At 37.2% G+C, this 20,000-nt stretch overlaps 1 protein-coding gene across 40 annotated transcripts in view; it reads left to right on the forward strand.

Moving 5' to 3' along the window:
- The window catches only part of LOC106883233 (ras GTPase-activating protein nGAP), a 567,079-nt gene that overhangs the window by 359,369 nt on the left and 187,710 nt on the right, over positions 1 to 20,000 (forward strand). The window contains exon 1 of one of the 40 annotated variants that reach the window (XM_089339051.1): positions 7,784 to 8,379. The exons of 35 other annotated variants lie outside the window; for them this stretch is intronic. In XM_089339051.1, coding sequence (XP_089195177.1) covers positions 8,195 to 8,379 — 185 coding nt within the window. In that variant the 5' untranslated portion in view covers positions 7,784 to 8,194. Of the gene's footprint in view, positions 1 to 7,783; positions 8,380 to 20,000 lie in introns of those variants that run through there. 4 more of the 40 variants (XM_089339053.1, XM_089339036.1, XM_089339034.1 and 1 more) reach the window with 4 other exon arrangements.

A 20,000-nucleotide genomic window follows, 5' to 3' on the forward strand; every position in this document is an offset into this window, starting at 1 on the left:
TAAATAACCAGTTTAAATATTGCACATCCACTATGTTAGATATTCAGTTAAATATATATCTAAATAGGTTATACATATGTGTTTATATACATACATATACACATGTATATAACTGTATATACATAAGTGTAAATTACACTTTAGTGCTTGTTTCGCGAGTGATTTCACAAAAGTAATTGTGAGGCCAATTTCCTCAAAATACTTGTTAAATACATGTTGTGACCAAGTGGTTCTTTTCTTAACCCTTTAACATTCAGATTGTAATGTTTATTTATCCAAATTGTTTTGAATTAATTATGCAAGTTTTTGCTGATGTGGTTGTTAATTTTTAGACTAACATTGTAGGTTAAGTGTGAGAGGTCAGATCTGTTAACCCCTTACCATTCAGATTGCTCTGTCAAATGCGATGCTTATTTATTCACAGTGTTTTGGATTAATCATTCATTATCACTTTCTTAGCTTTGATATTTCAATGATGTGACTGTTTATTTTTAGAATGACATTGTAGGGTAAGTGGGAGAGGTCAGATCTGGCTGGTTTAAACCTAAATTAGGTAGAATATTTGGGCCTGATATAGCCAGTTTAACTGCTCTGGCAAGGTTTCTACAGCTAGATGCCCTTCCTAATGCCAACCATTTTACAGTGTGTTCTGAGTGCTTTTTACATGGTATATAAATATATATATATATATACATGGCATATATATATGTATATAAGGCAGTAAGCTGGCAGAATCATTAGCACGCTGGCTGAAATGCTTAGCGGTATTTCGCCTGTCGCTATGTTCTGGGATCAAATTCTGCCGAGGTCAACTTTGTCTTTCATACTTTCGGGATCGATAAATTAAGTACCAGCGAAACACAGGGATTGAAGTAGTTGACTTGTCCTCTCCCCAAAATGTCATGCCTTGTGCCTATACACACAATGGGCTTCCACATAGTTTCCGTCTACTGAAATTGCCCACAAGGCATTGGTCAGCCTGGGCCTGTAGTAGAAAGCACTTGCCCAAGGTGTCATGCTGTGTAACTGATCCCAAAAGCATGTTCTTCAAAAGATGATGTGTCGCCTAGTCATTAGGATGTCACACTGACGATCAGGGTTTCAATTCCTGGACTGGACAGTGCCTTGTGTGTTTAAGCCAAACATTTCATTTCTCGTTGTGTTCTCTCAGCTGTGAGTGAATTCCAACAGTAGCTGGGAAGTTAACTCTGTGAGGGACCAGTGTCCCATCCAGGGAGTGAGCGCTTTACTCTCAGTTAATCATATTTCAGTAGATCTGGCCTCACGTGTTGTGATAGATTCAAGTCCTAAATACCAAATGTTATAATATGTAACATGTCACCAAGGACAAAATATGTGTCTTGAATTTCTAAAAAGTAAAAAAAAATATTTAGATAGGCAGACAAATGACAAATGTTTATTGACCTGTATTCTTGTGTTTATTTCATTGACTCTGGTGGAATTTGAACTCCAGACATGGCTGTGTGATGGAGAAGGTTACTTTGTGACTAAATGTCTTCAGGTTCAGTCGCAGTGCATAGCACCTTGGGCAAGTGTCTTCTACAATAGCCTTGGGCCTACTGATTCCTTGTGAGTGAATTTGGTCAGTGGAAATTGTGTAGAAGCCTTTTGTGTTTTAGTGTGTGTGTGTGTGTGTATGTGGCTTATGGCTAAACAACAAGGAAAAAATCATTTCTGATAAGGCAGCCCAAGATAAACTGACTAAATAACAAGGTGGGATGGTCATGTTTGGAATGTCTTTGATTTAATAAATGCCATCAAGAATATTTCAGCCATTTCTTTTCTTTTCTTTTTTTTTTGTTTTAAGTTTTCTTGTTTGACTTTTTGTTTGTTTTTGTTTCAAATAATTATAGTTAACGTAAAAAAAGCTTCCTTATTGTTTTTGGTGGGATTTTTGTTGTTTGTTGTTTATTTTACATTTATACATAGGACTGAAGTGATTTTAATTATCTTGTTTAGCTGAATAGTGTGTGCATATGTGTACGTGCCTCTAATACACACACACACATATATATACATATATATACATACATATATATATATATATATATATATATATATATATATATATATATATACACACACACACATATGCACGCACACATATATATACATATATATATATATATATATACACATACATACACACACACACACACACATATATACAAACATATATATGTGTATATATATATATATATAAAAGATAATAAGAGTGAAAAAACTACAGAAGGCTTGTGTTACATGGTTAAAGTATATATTTAAATTATGTCAGAAAAATGTTATAAAATCTTTTTGGTATATAAACATTGTATTTTGAGAAATAACCGGTTTCGTGTTGTCTTTTCAAATTTCTCATGAATATTCATATATATTTCATCACTTTCAATGAAATTCTTAATTATTTCAAAACATTTTACATTTATTTGACTTTTCCATTAATTTTACAAACTTTTCTTAGAAATTTCAACTACTTTCATGACAGAATTGTTATTCCAACACATGTCTACTTCTGTTCTAAGGTTGGTGGGGGGGGGGGCCTCAATATTTGCCCCCACTAAGGAGAGGATATAACAAAAGTCCTTTTTTAAATTTTTACTTTCTTTCAGTTATTGAACTGCGGCAATGCTGGGGCACTATCTGGAAAGGATTTTAGATACAAACAAATTGACCCTAAATTGACTGCCAAAGCAGTGCTCCAGCATGGCTGTAGTCCAGTGACTGAAAATGGGTAAAAAGATGAAGGAAGAGTAGAGGTTAATGTTGTAGCTGTGGAAAGAGAGAGAGAGAGGCAAGCAGAGAGTGAGGCAAGCAGAGAGAGAGGCAAGCAGAGAGAGATGCAAGCAGATAGAGAGGCAAGCAGAGAGAGAGGCAAGCAGAGAGAGAGAGAGAGAGAGAGAGAAAGAAAGAAAGACACTGACACAGAGAAAAAGGAAGACAGTGAGAGACAGACAGACAATCAGAGAAAGAGAGAGAGAGAGACAGACAGACAGACAGACAGACAGACAGACAGAGACAGACAGAGATGACAGCTTATTTCTGAGTAAATGGCTGCCAAGAACCAGCTGTTCTGTCTGTGAAATAGATATTTCTTTTAAATATATCGTTATATTTTATATAATTATATATTTCTTTAAATTATATATTCACTCATATTTCCATGAAAATAAAACTCATTTGACTATTTCAGCAAAATGTTTTATTGTACATTTTCTAATCGCTGCCTTTTTTCTTTCTCTTTCTCTTTTGCAGGTGAGTATTCAGTATTTTAACGAGTTTGAATGAGACCAGGTAAAATTTACAGACATCAGTTTTTCTAATTGTACCTTTGTCAAATGAAAAGAAAAGAAAGAAAAATTAATTCATTAAGAATTGGCCATTTGCATCAGTTAAAATACCTTAACACGATACTCTAACAGTAAATAAATTGCACTTTATATTCAAGGCACTCAACTTTGAGTCCACTGCATCTTATAGCAGAAACGGCTGTAAGCTAATGAAGTGCAAAAGATAATCATTTATTCCTTTGTCATCTCAGCCTTAAGTATTTTCTTTCATCATCATCATCATCATCGTTTAACGTCCGCTTTCCATGCTAGCATGGGTTGGACGATTTGACTGAGGACTGGTGAAACCGTATGGCAACACCAGGCTCCAAACTGATTTGGCAGAGTTTCTACATCTGGATGCCCTTTTTAACGCCAACCACTCAGAGAGTGTAGTGGGTGCTTTTACGTGTCACCAGCACGAAGGCCAGTCAGGCGGTACTGGCAACGGACATGCTCAAAATGGTGTATTTTATGTGCCACCCGCACAAGAGCCAGTCCAGGGGCACTGGCAACGATCTCACTCGAAAATGCTATGAAGGCCAGTCAGGCGGTACTGGCAATGGCCACGCTCGAAATGGTGTATTTTATGTGCCACCTGCAGAAGAGCCAGTCCAGGGGCACTGGCAACGATCTCGCTCGAAAATCCTACGAAAGCCAGTCAGGTGGTACTGGCAACGGATATATATATATATATATATATATATATATGTCTTTTAAGTTCATTTACAGGAATTGTTTTGAATATGCATATAAAAGCTCCTATTTGATTCCGCCAGCTTCAGCCTAATGATGCTAACTCTCAGTAAGTTTTTGGGGGGGTTACACCAAGCTGTGCCAGTACAATGTAGGTTAAATATAGTAATAACAATAATAATCCTTACCACTAAAGACACAAGGCCTGAAACTTGGTGGGAGGGGGACTAGTTGATTACATCGACCCTATTGTTTTACTGGTACCTAATTTTAACGAACCCAGAAAGGATGAAAGGCAAAGTCAACCTTGGTGGAATTTGAACTCAGAATGTAGCGACGGGCAAAATACCTCTAAGCATTTCATCCAGCCTGCTAACAATTCTGCCAACTTGCCGGCTTAATAATAATAATAATAATAATAATAATAATAATAATAATAATAATAATAAAACTAAAACAATACCAATACCTATTGTCATAGGTGCCCTGGGAATGACAGCGAAACGGGCTGATTGCTACCTAGCTCAGATACCAGGAAACCCCAAAATGGCTGAAGTTCAAAAGATAGTGCTCATGGGAACTGCCCATATCCTACGTAAAATACTGTCTATGTGATCTCAAATTTTAAAACAAACACATAATTTTCTTATGGTTTCTTAAACATTCTCTAGAACAACACTATGTACAAATCCAAATATATGGTACCCTAGGCATAACACCTACATGAACTTCTAACTTGTTGTCTCTTGAGGTCTCTGGATGAGACTTGGATCTAACTTGTACAAATGCAAAGCAAAAGTCAAGCATAAAATAATAATAATAATATTAATAATGTGTATGTGTTTATGTGTGTACATATATTTGTTGATGAGTTTTTCTTCTTTGCTTGTCAACATAACATAAGCATGTGCTGTGAAATAAACACAACTCTTTATACATTGTATTGTATGTATAATTACTTAATTATGACATACCTAATTAAAACTTATGCTACAAGCAGATAAATAACTAGTGCTAATTAGTAGTGGTATTGGATTATGTGAGCCAGTCTCATTATTGTACTTTTCATCTGTTTACCGTATTTATTTAGGGCAAAGAGGAGTGGTATACAAATTGTGACACAATATACGATTACATGCTAACATCCTTTCAACTTCGAAGTTTAAATGCTGCGAGATGGAGGGGGGGGGGTTACAATAAAATAGGGACCTATCATGTTCTGCAAATGAATTGGTTCTTCCTGGCGTGGGTGTGTAGAGGGGCTCAGGCGTGGGTGTGTGCAGCGTGAAGATTGCTTCCCAGTTACATGGTTCTGGGTTCAGTCCCCAGTGTGTGTGTTTGTGTGTGTGTGGCACCTTGGGCAAATGTCTTTTACTATAAGCTCCAAGTCAACTGAAAGCCTTGTGAGTGGATTTGGTAGGTAAATAGGAATTGAAACAAGCCCATCATATAAGTGTGTGTGTGTGTCTTCTTGTCTTGACATTGCGTGATAGTTGTAAAACCAGTGTCATCCTCTTGCAAGCACTGTCATTCATTTCCCATCATGCATGGGAACCTGTCTGGTTCATCATCATCATCATCATCATCATCATTCTTTAATGCTGGCATGGGTTAGACAGTTTAACCATAGTTATGGCAGGTCCCCGTCTGATTTTGGCCTGGTTTCAACTGCTGGATGCCCTTCCTAATGCTTACCACTTTACAGTGTGTGCTCGGTGCTTTTAATGTGTCACTGACATGAGTGCCTTTCCATGGCTGGCATCAGCATGAGTTCTGGCACTGGCACAGTGCCATTGCAGACCAATCCTCCTCGTCAGGAGAAACAGCATTAACACTTCTGTTATAAAGGATGAGTAGTCCTTTGTCATCTCTTTTGTAAAGCTCAGTGTCCTAAGAATTCCTCTCAACACATGGCTATGATGTTCCCCCACTACTCTTGCTCATGATCAGAGATGCACATACTATCAGCCACCATGGGACATGCTCAACTGGTTATGGTCAAACAACTGACAAGCAAATCTGTGGTATTGAGCAGAATATTTGCTGTAGGCCATCTTTTATACCAGGATAAAACATATACATGATAATACTTCCAATCATTTAAGACCCTTGCCCAAGGTACCACGCAGTGGGACTGAACATGAATCCATGTGGTTGGGAAGCAAGCTTCTTACCACACAGCCACAAGCCTTCCACACAGTTTCCTTCTATCAAATTCACTCACAAGGCATTGATTGGCTCAGTGGTCTACAGTAAAAGACACTTGCTGAAGGTGCCACATAATAGGACTTGAACCTGAAACCAGCTGGTTGCAAAGCAAGCTCCTTAACCACACAGCCATGTTTGCCCCTATAAACCATGCCTGAGTAAATAGGAAAAAAAAAATTACAGGTTGGGTGGTCATGACTGGGCTGGCCTTTGATTGCAAGGTCTGCTAAAACAGTTTGATTGCATGGCCTTTGATTACAAGGTCTGCTCCACCAGAAGGACTGACCTTGGGCTAAACACACCAATACCACGGCCACCACACCATCACCACCACCATTGCCACCAACTCCACCGCCACCACCTTACTGTCATCATACTCTAGTGATGACAATAGAAGGAGAGTCAAGTTCTCTTAATATAACCAACTACAACTTAATGAAAGAGAGAGAGAGAGTAGTGGGGGGAGGGATGTGGAATATTGAGTAGCGGGTAGAGATGTGCCACAATAAGAAAGGGGCTCTCGGATGAAGAAATAAATAAATAAAGAAAGAAAGTGAGAGAGAGAGAGAGAGAGAGAGAGAGAGTAAGCGACAGAGAGACAAAGAGAGAAAGGTGGGGGGGGGGAGAATACTATGTTGTTGTAACTGCAAGAGAGAGTTATGTGACCAGCCATCTGTTGCTTAAGTTTCTTGAGAGGACATTGTGTTTATCTAAGTGTTGTTCATCTAGTCATTGATTTCTCTCTCTCTCTTCTCCCGTTCTCTCTCTTTCTTTTCTTTCTATCACTCTCTCTCTTTCTGTCTCTGAGGCTCGCTCTCTCTGTCGCTGTCTCTGTCTGTCTGTCTCTCTCTGTCTCTCTGTATAGTTTTCCTTTACTCGATAAACTCAGAGAATCGAGAAGAAAGAGAGGGAAGTTAGCATTGTGTAATACGTTGTTCATACACGTGACCCTGTACGTGTGTGTGTGTGTACGTACGTGTGTATGTACGTATGTATATATATATATATATATATATATATATATATATATATATGGGGGGGGGGGTGTATGTATGCGTATATGTGCACTTGTTAATTTATGTATGTATATGTGTGTATGTACGTATGTATGTATATATGTATGGGTGTGTGTGTATGTATGCGTATGTGTGCACATATGTGTATGTGTGTTTGTTAAATTTATGTATGTATGTATATATGCATTGTGTATGTATGTACATATGTATGTATAGAATTTGTGTGTGTGCGTGTGTACATATGTATATGCATGTGTGTACATATGCATACATGTGCACATACGTGTATGTGTGTTTGTATGTATATGGATATATATATGCATGTGTATATGTGTGAGACATTATGCAACAGTATATTATTAAATAATTGTATGTGTGTGTGAGAGAAAGAGGAACTTCATGAATGTGTGTGTGTGTGCGTATGCATGTGTGTCTATGTATGTATGTATGTATGTATGTATGTATGTGTGCGTGCGTATATATATAAAATATGCAACAGTGTTTTAGCTTGAATGTGGGTGTGTTGATTGAATTACATGTGAGTGTATCTAAGAGATTACATGCCTATGTGGATGTGTGTGTGTTGTTATATATATGTATATATACACACATATACACATACACACATGTCAAGCCATCAGTGCTAATGGTTATTTAGTCAGGAGAGAGAGGGGGGAAAGAGAGCAACAAGTTTCTATTGACTAAGAAAACAATACTACTACTACTACTACTACTTCTATTACTACTACTACTGCCGCCGCCACCACCACCACCACCAATAGCTTAACTAGAGAAAAAGAGAGTGAGAGAGACCTCATTGTCAATCAGTCAGTGAATGACCCACCCAGACACACAGCTAACCTCATACATATCTACCTACCTACCTACCAATTTACATGAAGTCTTTCCCAGGTAGTTAGATCAACAATGTTGGCAGCGTGTTTGCAGCTGTCCAACAGCACTCCAATGTTGATGTGTCCAAACGTGGCCGAAGAGCTCAGTACGTTGACAAAGCCCATGGACAACCCGTGGCATGATACATGGGGTGGCAGCCTGACGAGGAAACGACGAAGGCCTTTCGGTACCATAGGTAGTAAAGGGACTTATCACAGGTGAGAGGACACGTTTTTTGCTTTATCTTTTATATGAGAAAGAATGACAAACACTTCAGCTTGGTTCTTTTGTTGTAGTAGTAATAGTAATGATAGTAGTGGTGGTGGTGGTGGTATGGTTTGTAGACTAGTGGTTGTAGTGGTTGCCATGTGGTGTGTTAGGGGTGATGGTGTTGTTGTTGTTGTGAAGAAATATAACACTAACTTCCTTGAAATGTATTTGATTGAATATACATACCTGTCATAATGTTTATATATATATATATATATATATATATATACAGATATATACACAGACACACACATCTGTATGTGTACATATATTTATATATGTATATATATATACACACATTTTTATGTGTGTGTGAATATATATGTATACATACACGTACATCACATCTGTTTGTGAATGTGTATATTTGTATATATATATATATATATATATATATATATATATATATATATATATACAAATATTATATATATATGTATATATAAGCACACATACATGTACATACGTCTGCTTGTGTTTGTATACATTTGTATATATTTATGTAAACATATATATGTGTGTCTGTGTGTCAATGTTTGTTTTTATTTTCAGTTATAATAATAATAAAAAAAAAAGTAATTTTACATTAATCTGAACGGTTTCTCTATACTTTAGCAAAGTACAAATTTATTATTCTTCAACAAAAATATTATTGACAGCAACTTTTGAAGTTTTGACCAATTTAGCCATTGTTGTACTGCAGTTCGACGATAACTCAAATGACCGGAACTTTGAAGTCACTGACAATAATAATCTAGTTTTTTAAAAATAATATATTCACACATATAACTATAGAATGAGAGAGACAGGATGAAACAGATACATAATACACAATTTGAATATCTATCATTGATTGATTAATTGATTATCAAATAGTGTTAATTATTTTTGTTGTTGTTGTTGCTGCTGTTAATAATAATAATAATAATAGCCCTTTCTACTGGAGGCACAAGGCTTCAGATTTGTGGGGAGGGGACTAGTCAATTACATTGAACCCAGTACACAACTGGTACTTAATTTATCAACCCCGAAGGGACGAAAGGCTAAGTTGACCTCGGCGAAATTCGAACTCAGAACGTAGCAACAGGCGAAATACTGCTAAGCATTTCGTCCAGCGTGGAGGCGCGTGGCTTAGTGGTTAGGGTGTTCAGCATCATGATCGTAAAATTATGGTTTCGATTCCTGGACCGGGCGGGTGAAGCATTGTGTTCTTGAGCCAAACACTTCATTTCACGTTGCTCCAGTCCACTCAGCTGGCAAAAATGAGTAACGCTGCGATGGACTGGCGTCCCATCCAGCTGGGGAACACATACGCCATTGAAACCGGGCCCATGAGCCTGGCTAGGCTTTAAAAGGGCGCATTTATTTTTTATTATTTCGTCCAGCACACTAATGATTCTGCTAGCTCGTCCCCTTAATAGCAATAATAATACGAACAACAACAATTCTACTACTACTAAAAATAATGCTCTGTTTATCACTAAGGGTTCAAAAATAAACATTGGTGGCAATACAGGCCATTAATAATAATAATAATAATAATAATAATAATAATAATAATAATAATAATAATAATAATAATAATAATGATGATGATGATGATTATGATGGACTTTCCTGTCGAAGATGACATTCAAGCGTTCAGCTTTTCCCAAATGACCGGCACAGATGATTTGTTTATGGTGGTCAAGTGAATGTGCTAATATATTAATTAGCTGACTCCCTCTATCAAATCAACGTTGCCTGAACAATTTGCATGGCGTACCTTACGTCAAGCGTCGAAGTGACCACAGAACAATGTCAGATGAAACACAATGCACACCTGGTCTAGGAATTAAAACAACAATCTCGCATTCGTGACTGCAAGACCCTAACCACTAGGCCAGCTGCCCTCAATAACAATTATAACAACAGCAACAATGAAATAATTATGCTGGCATGGCTGTGTGCTAAGAAGCTTGTTTCTCAAGCACGTGATTTTGGGTTCAGTCCTACTGCATGGCACCTTGGGGAAATTTCTTTTACTATAGCCTCAGGCCGACTACAGTCTTGTGAGTGGATTTGGTAGATGGAAACAGGAAGAAGCCTGTTGTGTGTGTATATATATATAGTGATAATTTACAAAAAAAAAAAAAAGACAAAGACGGGTGTGTAAACAACAAACAGATGTATTAGTTTAATGCTCGGGAAGTGAGAAAGTCATTTACGTTTTGAGCCTAAGCTCTTTGACAGAAAGGAACACAGAAATAACAGGGAGAGAAAATAGAGAAAAGTTTAGTGGCTAGCGATCTATCATGGCGAATTTATATATATATATATATTTGTGGCTGTGTGTCTGTGTTTGTCCCCACTGCCATCACTTGACAACTGATGCTGGTGTATTTATGTCCCCATAACTTAGCGGTTTGGCAAAAGTGACTGATAGAATGAGTCCTAGATTTACAAGGAATAAGTCCTGGGGTCGATTTCTTCGACTAACGCCTTTTAAGGCAGTTCTCCAGCATGGCTGCAGTCAAATGACAGAAACAAGTAAGAAAGAAAAAAATGCAAAAAGGAATAATAATGATAATATAGGCACAAAGCCAGAATTTTGGCGGGAGGAACCAGTTAATTACATCTGACCCAACCTGTTATTTGCCATAATAATAATAATAATAATAATAATAATAACAATGGCAACAAAAGTAGTTTTCACATTAGTATGGCGGGGATGGGGAAGAATACATTGTAGAGGGACATTCATAGTGAACGAAGACTGACTGCACTTTTAATAATATTGTTGTCTATTATCACAAGGATTGAATCAAGACTTGAATACTAAGCGGTTATCTGTTGTTGACACTGAGACACAAAGTTGGGCTGAGTGGGATTTGAACTCTGCGTAGGCATGGCTGTGTGGTAAGAAGCTTACTTTTTCCGACTACATGCTTACAGGTTCAATCCCGCTATGTGGCACCTTGGTTGTGTGTGTCTTTTACTATTCAACCTCAGGCTGATCAAAGCCTCATGAATGAATGAGTGGATTTGGGAGATGGAAACTGAAAGAAGCTCTGGTTTCAAATTTTAGCACAAGGCCAGTAATTTTTGTCGAGGGCGAGTCTACATAAACTCTGGTGCGTGGCCGGTACTTATTTTATTGACCCCAGGAGGATGGAAAATGAGGTCACCCTCAGCAGCATTTGAACTCAGAATGTAGAGATGTAATGTTTTTTTTTTTTAATTGCAAAATCATTGATCAGATCCTCTCTATTACACCATGAACACTTTGAAATTATATTTCTAATCATTTGAATATTATTTTAGAAAGTTTAAAGTGATTTCTTTTGTGCTGTAAGCCATTTACTATTTTTGTGGTGCCCACTTCTTCTCTTGTTGCCCTAAGCATGTGCTTATTTTGCTTAATGACTAATCCAGCACTATAAGACATGGTTATACTGAGCAGTTAGCCAGAATAGTAATGATCCAGCTAACTCACCACCTTATGTATGTATGTATGTATGTATGTATGTATGAATGTGGTGTGTGCCAGAGGGTTTGCAAATCCAATGGGGGTCTTAAAAGACATGTTAGGATCCACAATGAGCAGAACTTACTTGCAGGTATTGGTAGTGCAAATCAGAAGTGCAATCTGTGTGGGTGTTTTTTCAAAACATTGTCTGGTTTAAAAAGCCACATCAGACGCCATGAAAGGGCTAAGGTGTAGGTGCAGGGGGTGGTCAAACTCTGTGTAAGGAGTAGACAACCACCATATCATGTATGTATGTATGAATGTATGTATATGTATGTGTGTATGTATGTGTGTGTGTGTGTATGTGTGTATGTATGTATGTATCTATCTATCTATGAATGTATGTATCTATGAATGAATGTATGTATGTATCTATGTATGTATGTATGTATGTATGTATGTATCTATGGATGAATGTATGTATCTATGGATGAATGTATGTATCTATGGATGACTGTATGTATGTATGCATGCATGCATGTATGAATGTATGTCATTGTTCAGTTTTATTTCAAGATTTCTTGCCAATAGAGATAGAACCGATTTCCATAGCTGAGTGAACTGGAGCAACATGAAATAAAGTGTCTTGCTCAAGAACACAACTCAGCCCCGTTCAGGAATTGAACTCACTATCTCATGATTGTAAGCCTGACGCTCTAACCACTGGGTCATGTGTGGGGGTGGGGAAGAAAAGGAAAAAGTTAATTTCCTTTTTCGACTTCTGCGTTACAATGCTTCAAGCAAACTTCAACACTTATATGGCCACAGTCTAATGACTGAAGTGAAGGCACATGGTTCAGTGGCTAGGGCGTTGGACTCAGAATCATGAGGTAGTGAGTTCTATTTCCAAACCGGGCTGTGTGTTGTGTTCTTGAGCAAGACACTTTATTTCACGTTGCTCCAGTTCACTCAGCTGTAGAAATGAATTGCAACATCACAGGTGCCGAACTATATCGGCCCCTTTGCCTTTCCCTTGGATAACATCGGTGGCATGGAGAGGGGAGGCTGGTATGTATGGGCGACTTAAACAACCTTGCTCGCACTTGTACCTCTGAGAGGAACTTTCTAGGTTCAACCCCATGGCCCTTCATAACCGGAGGGGTTTTTACCCTTCACCCAATAACTGAAACATGTTAAAGAATTATAAAAAAATGAAGGAATATAATGCATGGCTATATAAAAAAAGGAACGATATTCAAATTTCCAACTGACATGGGTGTATACTGTGTTATCAGACACTCTACAACATTTAGCTCAACATTCAACATAACTTTAACTTTAATTACTGGGTAATTACTGTTATTGTTTTCACCTCGTTAACTTCTCATTTGATACAGATTAGGTTAAAGTAGTCAGGATAAAGTCAAATTGCCTGTCTCTTTAGTTTTCTGATACCCTAATTAATTCTTAACGAGTTGGTAGTTTGGTATGGAGAAACTTTCTGTGGAGACCTCAACATATTACTAGTACTTCAGTATCACAGGATCAAGTTTTAGTAATTTGAGAGTGTGAATCCTACCATATTGATCCTAGCATATCACTGGTATTTCAGTAACACTAGGTCAGATGATGGTAATTTAGTAGGATGTAGTAGTAGTAGTTGTAGTTATGGTGGTGGCGATGATGGTAGAAGTAGTAGTGGCGGTGGTGGTCATGATGGCAGTGTTGGTGTTAGTGGTAGTAATCTACTGTATTAACCCTTGTGTATCACTGGTACTTATTTTATTGGCTTAGACCACAAGGTGAAAAAAGCCAGGGATTCTAAGTTCAAATCCAGGTACTGTGAGTATAACAATTGTTTCTGGCAGAATCGTTAGCACACTGGATGAAATGCCTGGTGGTATTTCGTCCGTCGTATTTTGCCCGTCGCTATGTTCTGAGTTCAAATTCCACTGAAGTTGACTTTGCCTTTCATCCTTTTAGGCGGCGATGAAATAAGTACCAGTTATGCACTGGGGTCGATGTAATCAACTTACCCCCCTCCCCCCAAATTTAAATTTCATCAATGAACACTTTCTCTCACCCTTCTAAAATACTTCATCCCCTAAATAGTCCAAGGTACATTTTCTTTTTTTCCTGTTTTCCTGTTCTTTTCTTGTCTTGTAAGTGACTTGGCGACCTCACTAGTGCTGGTGCCATGAAAGAAATAAAGGCACCTGGTACACTCTGGAAAGTGGTTGGTGTCGAGAAGGAAATCAAACCATAGAAACCATACCAAAGCTGACATTGGAGCTTAAAATAGCCTTGGGTTTTGCCAGATCTGCGAGTCCCAAGGCCATTCTAAAACTGTCTAGCCCATGTCATCATTGAAAATATTCATTAAATGATGACAATGATGATAATGATGATGATGATGATCACATCTTAATTCGATAAAATGCATAAATACTAATAACTCCTTCTGGGATTTGAGCTCAGAAACGTTGTATTGCTGCCTTGTTCTTAACCTACAGTCCTTACCCCTCCAGCTGCAGGCATTACCATGTCACCTGCTCTGTTAATTGTTTTTTTAAAATTTTATTTTTATAAACACCTGGTTTTACCTGCTCTCTTAATTTTCCTCATTATCATTCACTCTACCCTAATGACATACAGGTCATCATAAAACAAGTTTACTGTGCCTTTCAGTATACTCGTAAGAGTAGTTGGTGGCTGTGAGCAAGAACAACGTTTAATAACACAGTCTTATGCTTGGTCTGAGTCCCTGGACTGCGGCCATACTGGAGCACCACCTGGTGACTAATACCAGCTATAGAACTTATTTCAGTCTGGCAGCACCCACTTTTATTGATCTCTGTTTATTGAATGGCTAGGTTCTTTTCTTACATAAAGGCTGTGTGTGTGTGTGTGTGGGGGGGGGGTACTTGATACTAATTAACAATGGTAGTTATAAAAAAGCACAAGCCTGTTGTTAGAACAAAGCCTTGTGAGTGGATTTGGTAGACGGAAACTGAAAGAAGCTTGTCGTATATATGTATATATATATATGTATATGTGTATATGCTTGTGTGTCTGTGTTTGTCCCCCAACATCGCTTGACAATTGATGGTGGTGTGTTTAGGTCCCTGTAACTTAGCAGTTCGGCAAAAGAGACTGATAGAATAAGTACTAGGCATCCAAAGAATAAGTTCTGGGATCGATTTGCTCGACTAAAGGCAGTGCTCCAGCATGGCCGCAGTCAAATGACTGAAACAAGTAAAAGAGTAAATGAAAAGAGAACAAGAAATTATACAATGAACTGCATTAGTTTATAACTGTTTCTGCTATAAGGTGCAATGCACTCTTAGTCGAATGCTTATGTATCACCCTGTAGCTTCATCAGAGCTTCTAAGGTATATACAGTAATCCCTCGCCATATCGCGGTTCACCTATCGTGGTTTATTATTTAAGCTTACTTCAATTCCTTGCTTGGAAACAGGTGAGGGTTGGTGACAGGAAAAGCATCTGACCATGGAATATCTGCTTCAATAGATTCTACCCAACCCTTGCTCACATGACAAAGTGGACATTAAAACAGTAATGATGATGATGATGACACGAGTGCTCGTCCACACACACACACACACACACAAACATGTGCATGCCTGCATTTTAATGAGCTGCATATGCATAATGACCAATCATGTTAGAGCTCATTATAATTCTGCATCCTCAGATGCATAGGTCCTTATATTTAACCCCCTGCTTCATATTGAAATGTATGTAGGAAATGAATCTATTGAAATATCAATTATGTTATTGAGCTCTTGTTTCTTTTTTGTTTGTTTTTTCTGATATGTGTATGCATATATATATGTGTGTGTGTGTGTGTGTGTATATATATGTATATGTTTGTATTTATACATATATGGATAGATATGTACATGTTCGTGTATACAAATATACATATATATATATATATATATATACACGCATACATTATATATATATATATATATATATATATAAATATACACGCATACATGTTTGTCTGCATATGTATATTTGTATGCATATGTGTATTTGCATATGTAAACATAAATGTGTGTGTTTGCATACATATATACACACATGCACATATCTACATACATATGCACACACACACACACACACACACACACGCACCTACATACACATACATGCACCACTTCTAATTATAAGTTTGCAGTGACTACCAACCTTAAAAATCCACCCTCTACCACCCTTAATTAAAATGTAGAATACCCAGTCATGACTATATAAATTTCAGCAATCCACCCTTAATAATTGATTTCGTATTGAGAGAGAAAAGCAGATGTGGACCCTGAAAAGTTTTATTGTGAAATTTAAATGAATAATTTTTAATAAGATTAAACCCTATTGAATTATTGTGCATGCAAGCACGCACTCGTGCACATGCACACGCACAAACACAAATACACACATATGTATATATTGTAAATTTCAATATGGCTTGTTCAAGCGTGTGAATGTATATTATATTCATAGACATGGACACAGACATCTTTTAATGGTTGGTCTGTGCTTTATTATAGAGCAATGCATGCATGCACACACATACACACACACAGAAATGCACACACGCACACCCAGAAATGCACACACATGCACATCCATTCACATAACACATGTCCATTCACACACACACTGACACATCCTTTCGCATGCACACACACATCCATTCACACACACACACATCCATTCACACACACATCCATATAAACATCTACATGCACATCCGTATATATATCCATTTACACACACACATACACACACACGCACTGGCATTCTCACACACCCATCCATTCACACACACACACACACACGAACATTCACACTCACACACACACACACACACACAACCATTCACACATACATCCATTCACACATCCATACACATACAGAAATGCAGACATCTACACACGCATCCATATACATACCCATTTACACACACACACACACACACACACACACACACACACACATACACACATGCACAGCCATAAATGCACGCATCTACACATACATCCATTCACACACACACACACATCCATTCACATATACATTCAGTCACACATGCATCTTTTCATGCATACATCCAGAAATGCACACGTCCAAATATACACTCATCCATATACACACACACACACACACACACATCCTTTTAATTGTCTCAGCATAACAACAAGCACACACATCCCCTCACTGGTCCTTGCATCATAATAGAACAAACTCACACACACACACACACACACACACACACATTCACATCCTTCTTCCTGGAACTTGCTTTATAATAGAACTCAAACACACACACACACCCTCCTTTCTGGAAACTACTCTATAATTGAATTCAAACATACACACACATACACTTGCTAATGCAAACACATACACACAAACACACAGATGCTCACGCATGTACACATCCTTTTACTGGAACCTGACGTATAATAGAACAATGGTCACAGAGATATTAGCTTTGTGTTCTGTTGTTGATAACAGGGGTACGTTGGTACAGAGTAAGAAAAATGCATATGTAGGTACACAGATGTACAATAAGCAGGACAGGGTATTTGGGACACACACAGCCAGTAGAGCATTATGTAGATGGCTACATGGCCATACACAATCAGTAAAGAGTTGTGTAGCTGGCTACATGGCCATATACAGCCAGTAGAGAATGTAGATGGCTACATGGCCATACACAGCCAGTAGGGCATTATGTAGATGGCTACATGGCTATACACAGCCATTAGAGAATGTAGATGACTACATGGCCATACACAGCTAGTAGAGAATTCAAATGGCCACATGGCCATACACACCTAGAAGTGTGTTATGTAGATGGCTACATGGCCGTACACAGCCAGTGGAGTATTATGTAAGTACACAAAGACCAATGTATAAATAATATGTTTACGCAAATTGATTTATAGAACTAAATATATATTTAGTTTGGATCAAATGAAATAGTGACTGCAACAACAACAGTAGCAGCAGCAGTGATACATTTGTTACTAAGCCATACATGGTAACAGAAAGACAAAATTAGATGCTCTACTGATTCTACCAGTCCACCACTTAACAGCCAGTATAACTAATAGTATTGATGAAAAGCTCATAACAAAACAAATATTTCTTTATTCAAACCAAATTTGATGTGGAGAGTTCATTGAATTATTCTTATTTTTCCAGCTATCCTTATTAATCAACTGTTATTAATTAATTATTAATTGTCATTTTTCATTTTAGACAAGCATCAATGTCTGTGTTTTTTTTATTTACTGTCACAAAAATAGGAAGTTAGAATTTAAGCCATTTTGAACAGAAATTGGATCATTTTAACCTTCCGCAGTTTACTTTGCAACGTGTGTGTGTGTGTGTGTCTATGCATATATGTGTGTGTGTGTGTGAACATATGCACATGTGTATATCTGCTTATATATGCATTTATACATTTATATATATATATATATATATATCCATATATATGTATTTGTGTGTGTATATGTATATATATATTATTGTGTGTGTATATGTATATATATATTAACGTGTGTGTATGTATATATATATATTTGTATGTGTATGTGTGTGTATATATGTATTTGTGTGTGTGTGTGTATATATTTGCATAATTCTTTGCTATTATGCAAAAAGTTTTGTAAGTCCAAAATGTTTTTTTTTTCCAGAAAACATAAAAATAGTTTCACCATTCTATAGCAAAACCGTTGTACTACACTTGGACAATTTTTGATATTTTCGCATTTGGAGCAGCTGGAGATACGATAGTTTGACCTAAACAACTGGTTATTGCAAGCAAAAATAAATATTGCAAAAAATTGCATTTGGCCAAATTTGGACATATGACAGTTCAACATAATAACAACGATATATATATATATATATATATATATATATATAACATTGTATGTATATATATATGTATATGTTGTATGTGTATATTTATATATGTGTTTGTGTGTCTATATGTATTATCTATATATGTACATATATATATATATATATATATATATATATATATATATATATATATATGTATATATATATACACACATGCATGTATACACAAGAGACATGGCTATTCTACATCCACGACATCTGATAAGATGATGTTATGTGTGTAACTGAAACACCATGTGATAACGACATAACTTTGTCAACAATAAATGCTTGTCTGTGCCTAATCTCTCCCCCAACAAGAATATATATAGTGATGTATGGTGGGAGGAGGGGGTAGTGCCACAGAGATTGCAGTTGGCTTAGAGTCCCTTTTGTTGTGAATAGTTACTGTTGCTAGATAGTATATCAGTCTGTAGCCATAGTAACAGTTACTTGGTTGCAACGTGTGTTTAGTTACTGTTGCTATGTAGCACATCAGTCTATAGTTGCTGTTGCTATGTTGCCTGTTAGATTACCTAGCAACAGAAACAGTAGACTATCAGCCTACTGTTTCTGTTACTAAGCCATTCATCAGTCCTTAGTTACTGTTGCTAGGTGGTCCATCAGTTCATAGTTACTGTCGATAGGTAAGCATATCAGTCTATAGTTATTGTTGCTATGTAAACCTACAAGTCTATAGTTACTGTTGCTAGCTAGATCATCAGTCCATAGTTACTGTTGTGGGGTAGTCCATGAGCCCTTAGTTACTGTTGCTAGGTGGTCCATCAGTCTATAATTACTGTTGCTAGGCAATCCATCAGTCCATAGTTTCTGTTGCTAAGCAATCAGTCCATAGTTACTCTTGTTAGGTAGTGCATGTAGTCACTGTTGCTAAGTGGTCCATATCATTGTTGCTAGGTAATCTAGCAGCCTGTATGTAGTCTTTGTTGCTAGATAGTTCAGCTTTCCAGCATCACTGTTGCTAGGCAGTTCAACAGTCCATACTTACTATTTCTTAATAGTTAACAGAAATTCAGAATCCTTCACCATTTCTTGAGACAAACATCTTCATTAATATTGAGAATGTTCCATTTCTGAGAATGTTCTTTTCTCGATACGAAATACGGATTCATGCAGCTGGGTCAGTGTGATGTTGTGATGTGTATGCCTTTTACC

The sequence above is a fragment of the Octopus bimaculoides genome, chromosome 21 (genome assembly GCF_046866305.1).
Source record: "Octopus bimaculoides isolate indiv1 chromosome 21, ASM4686630v1, whole genome shotgun sequence".
NCBI lineage: Eukaryota > Metazoa > Mollusca > Cephalopoda > Octopoda > Octopodidae > Octopus > Octopus bimaculoides.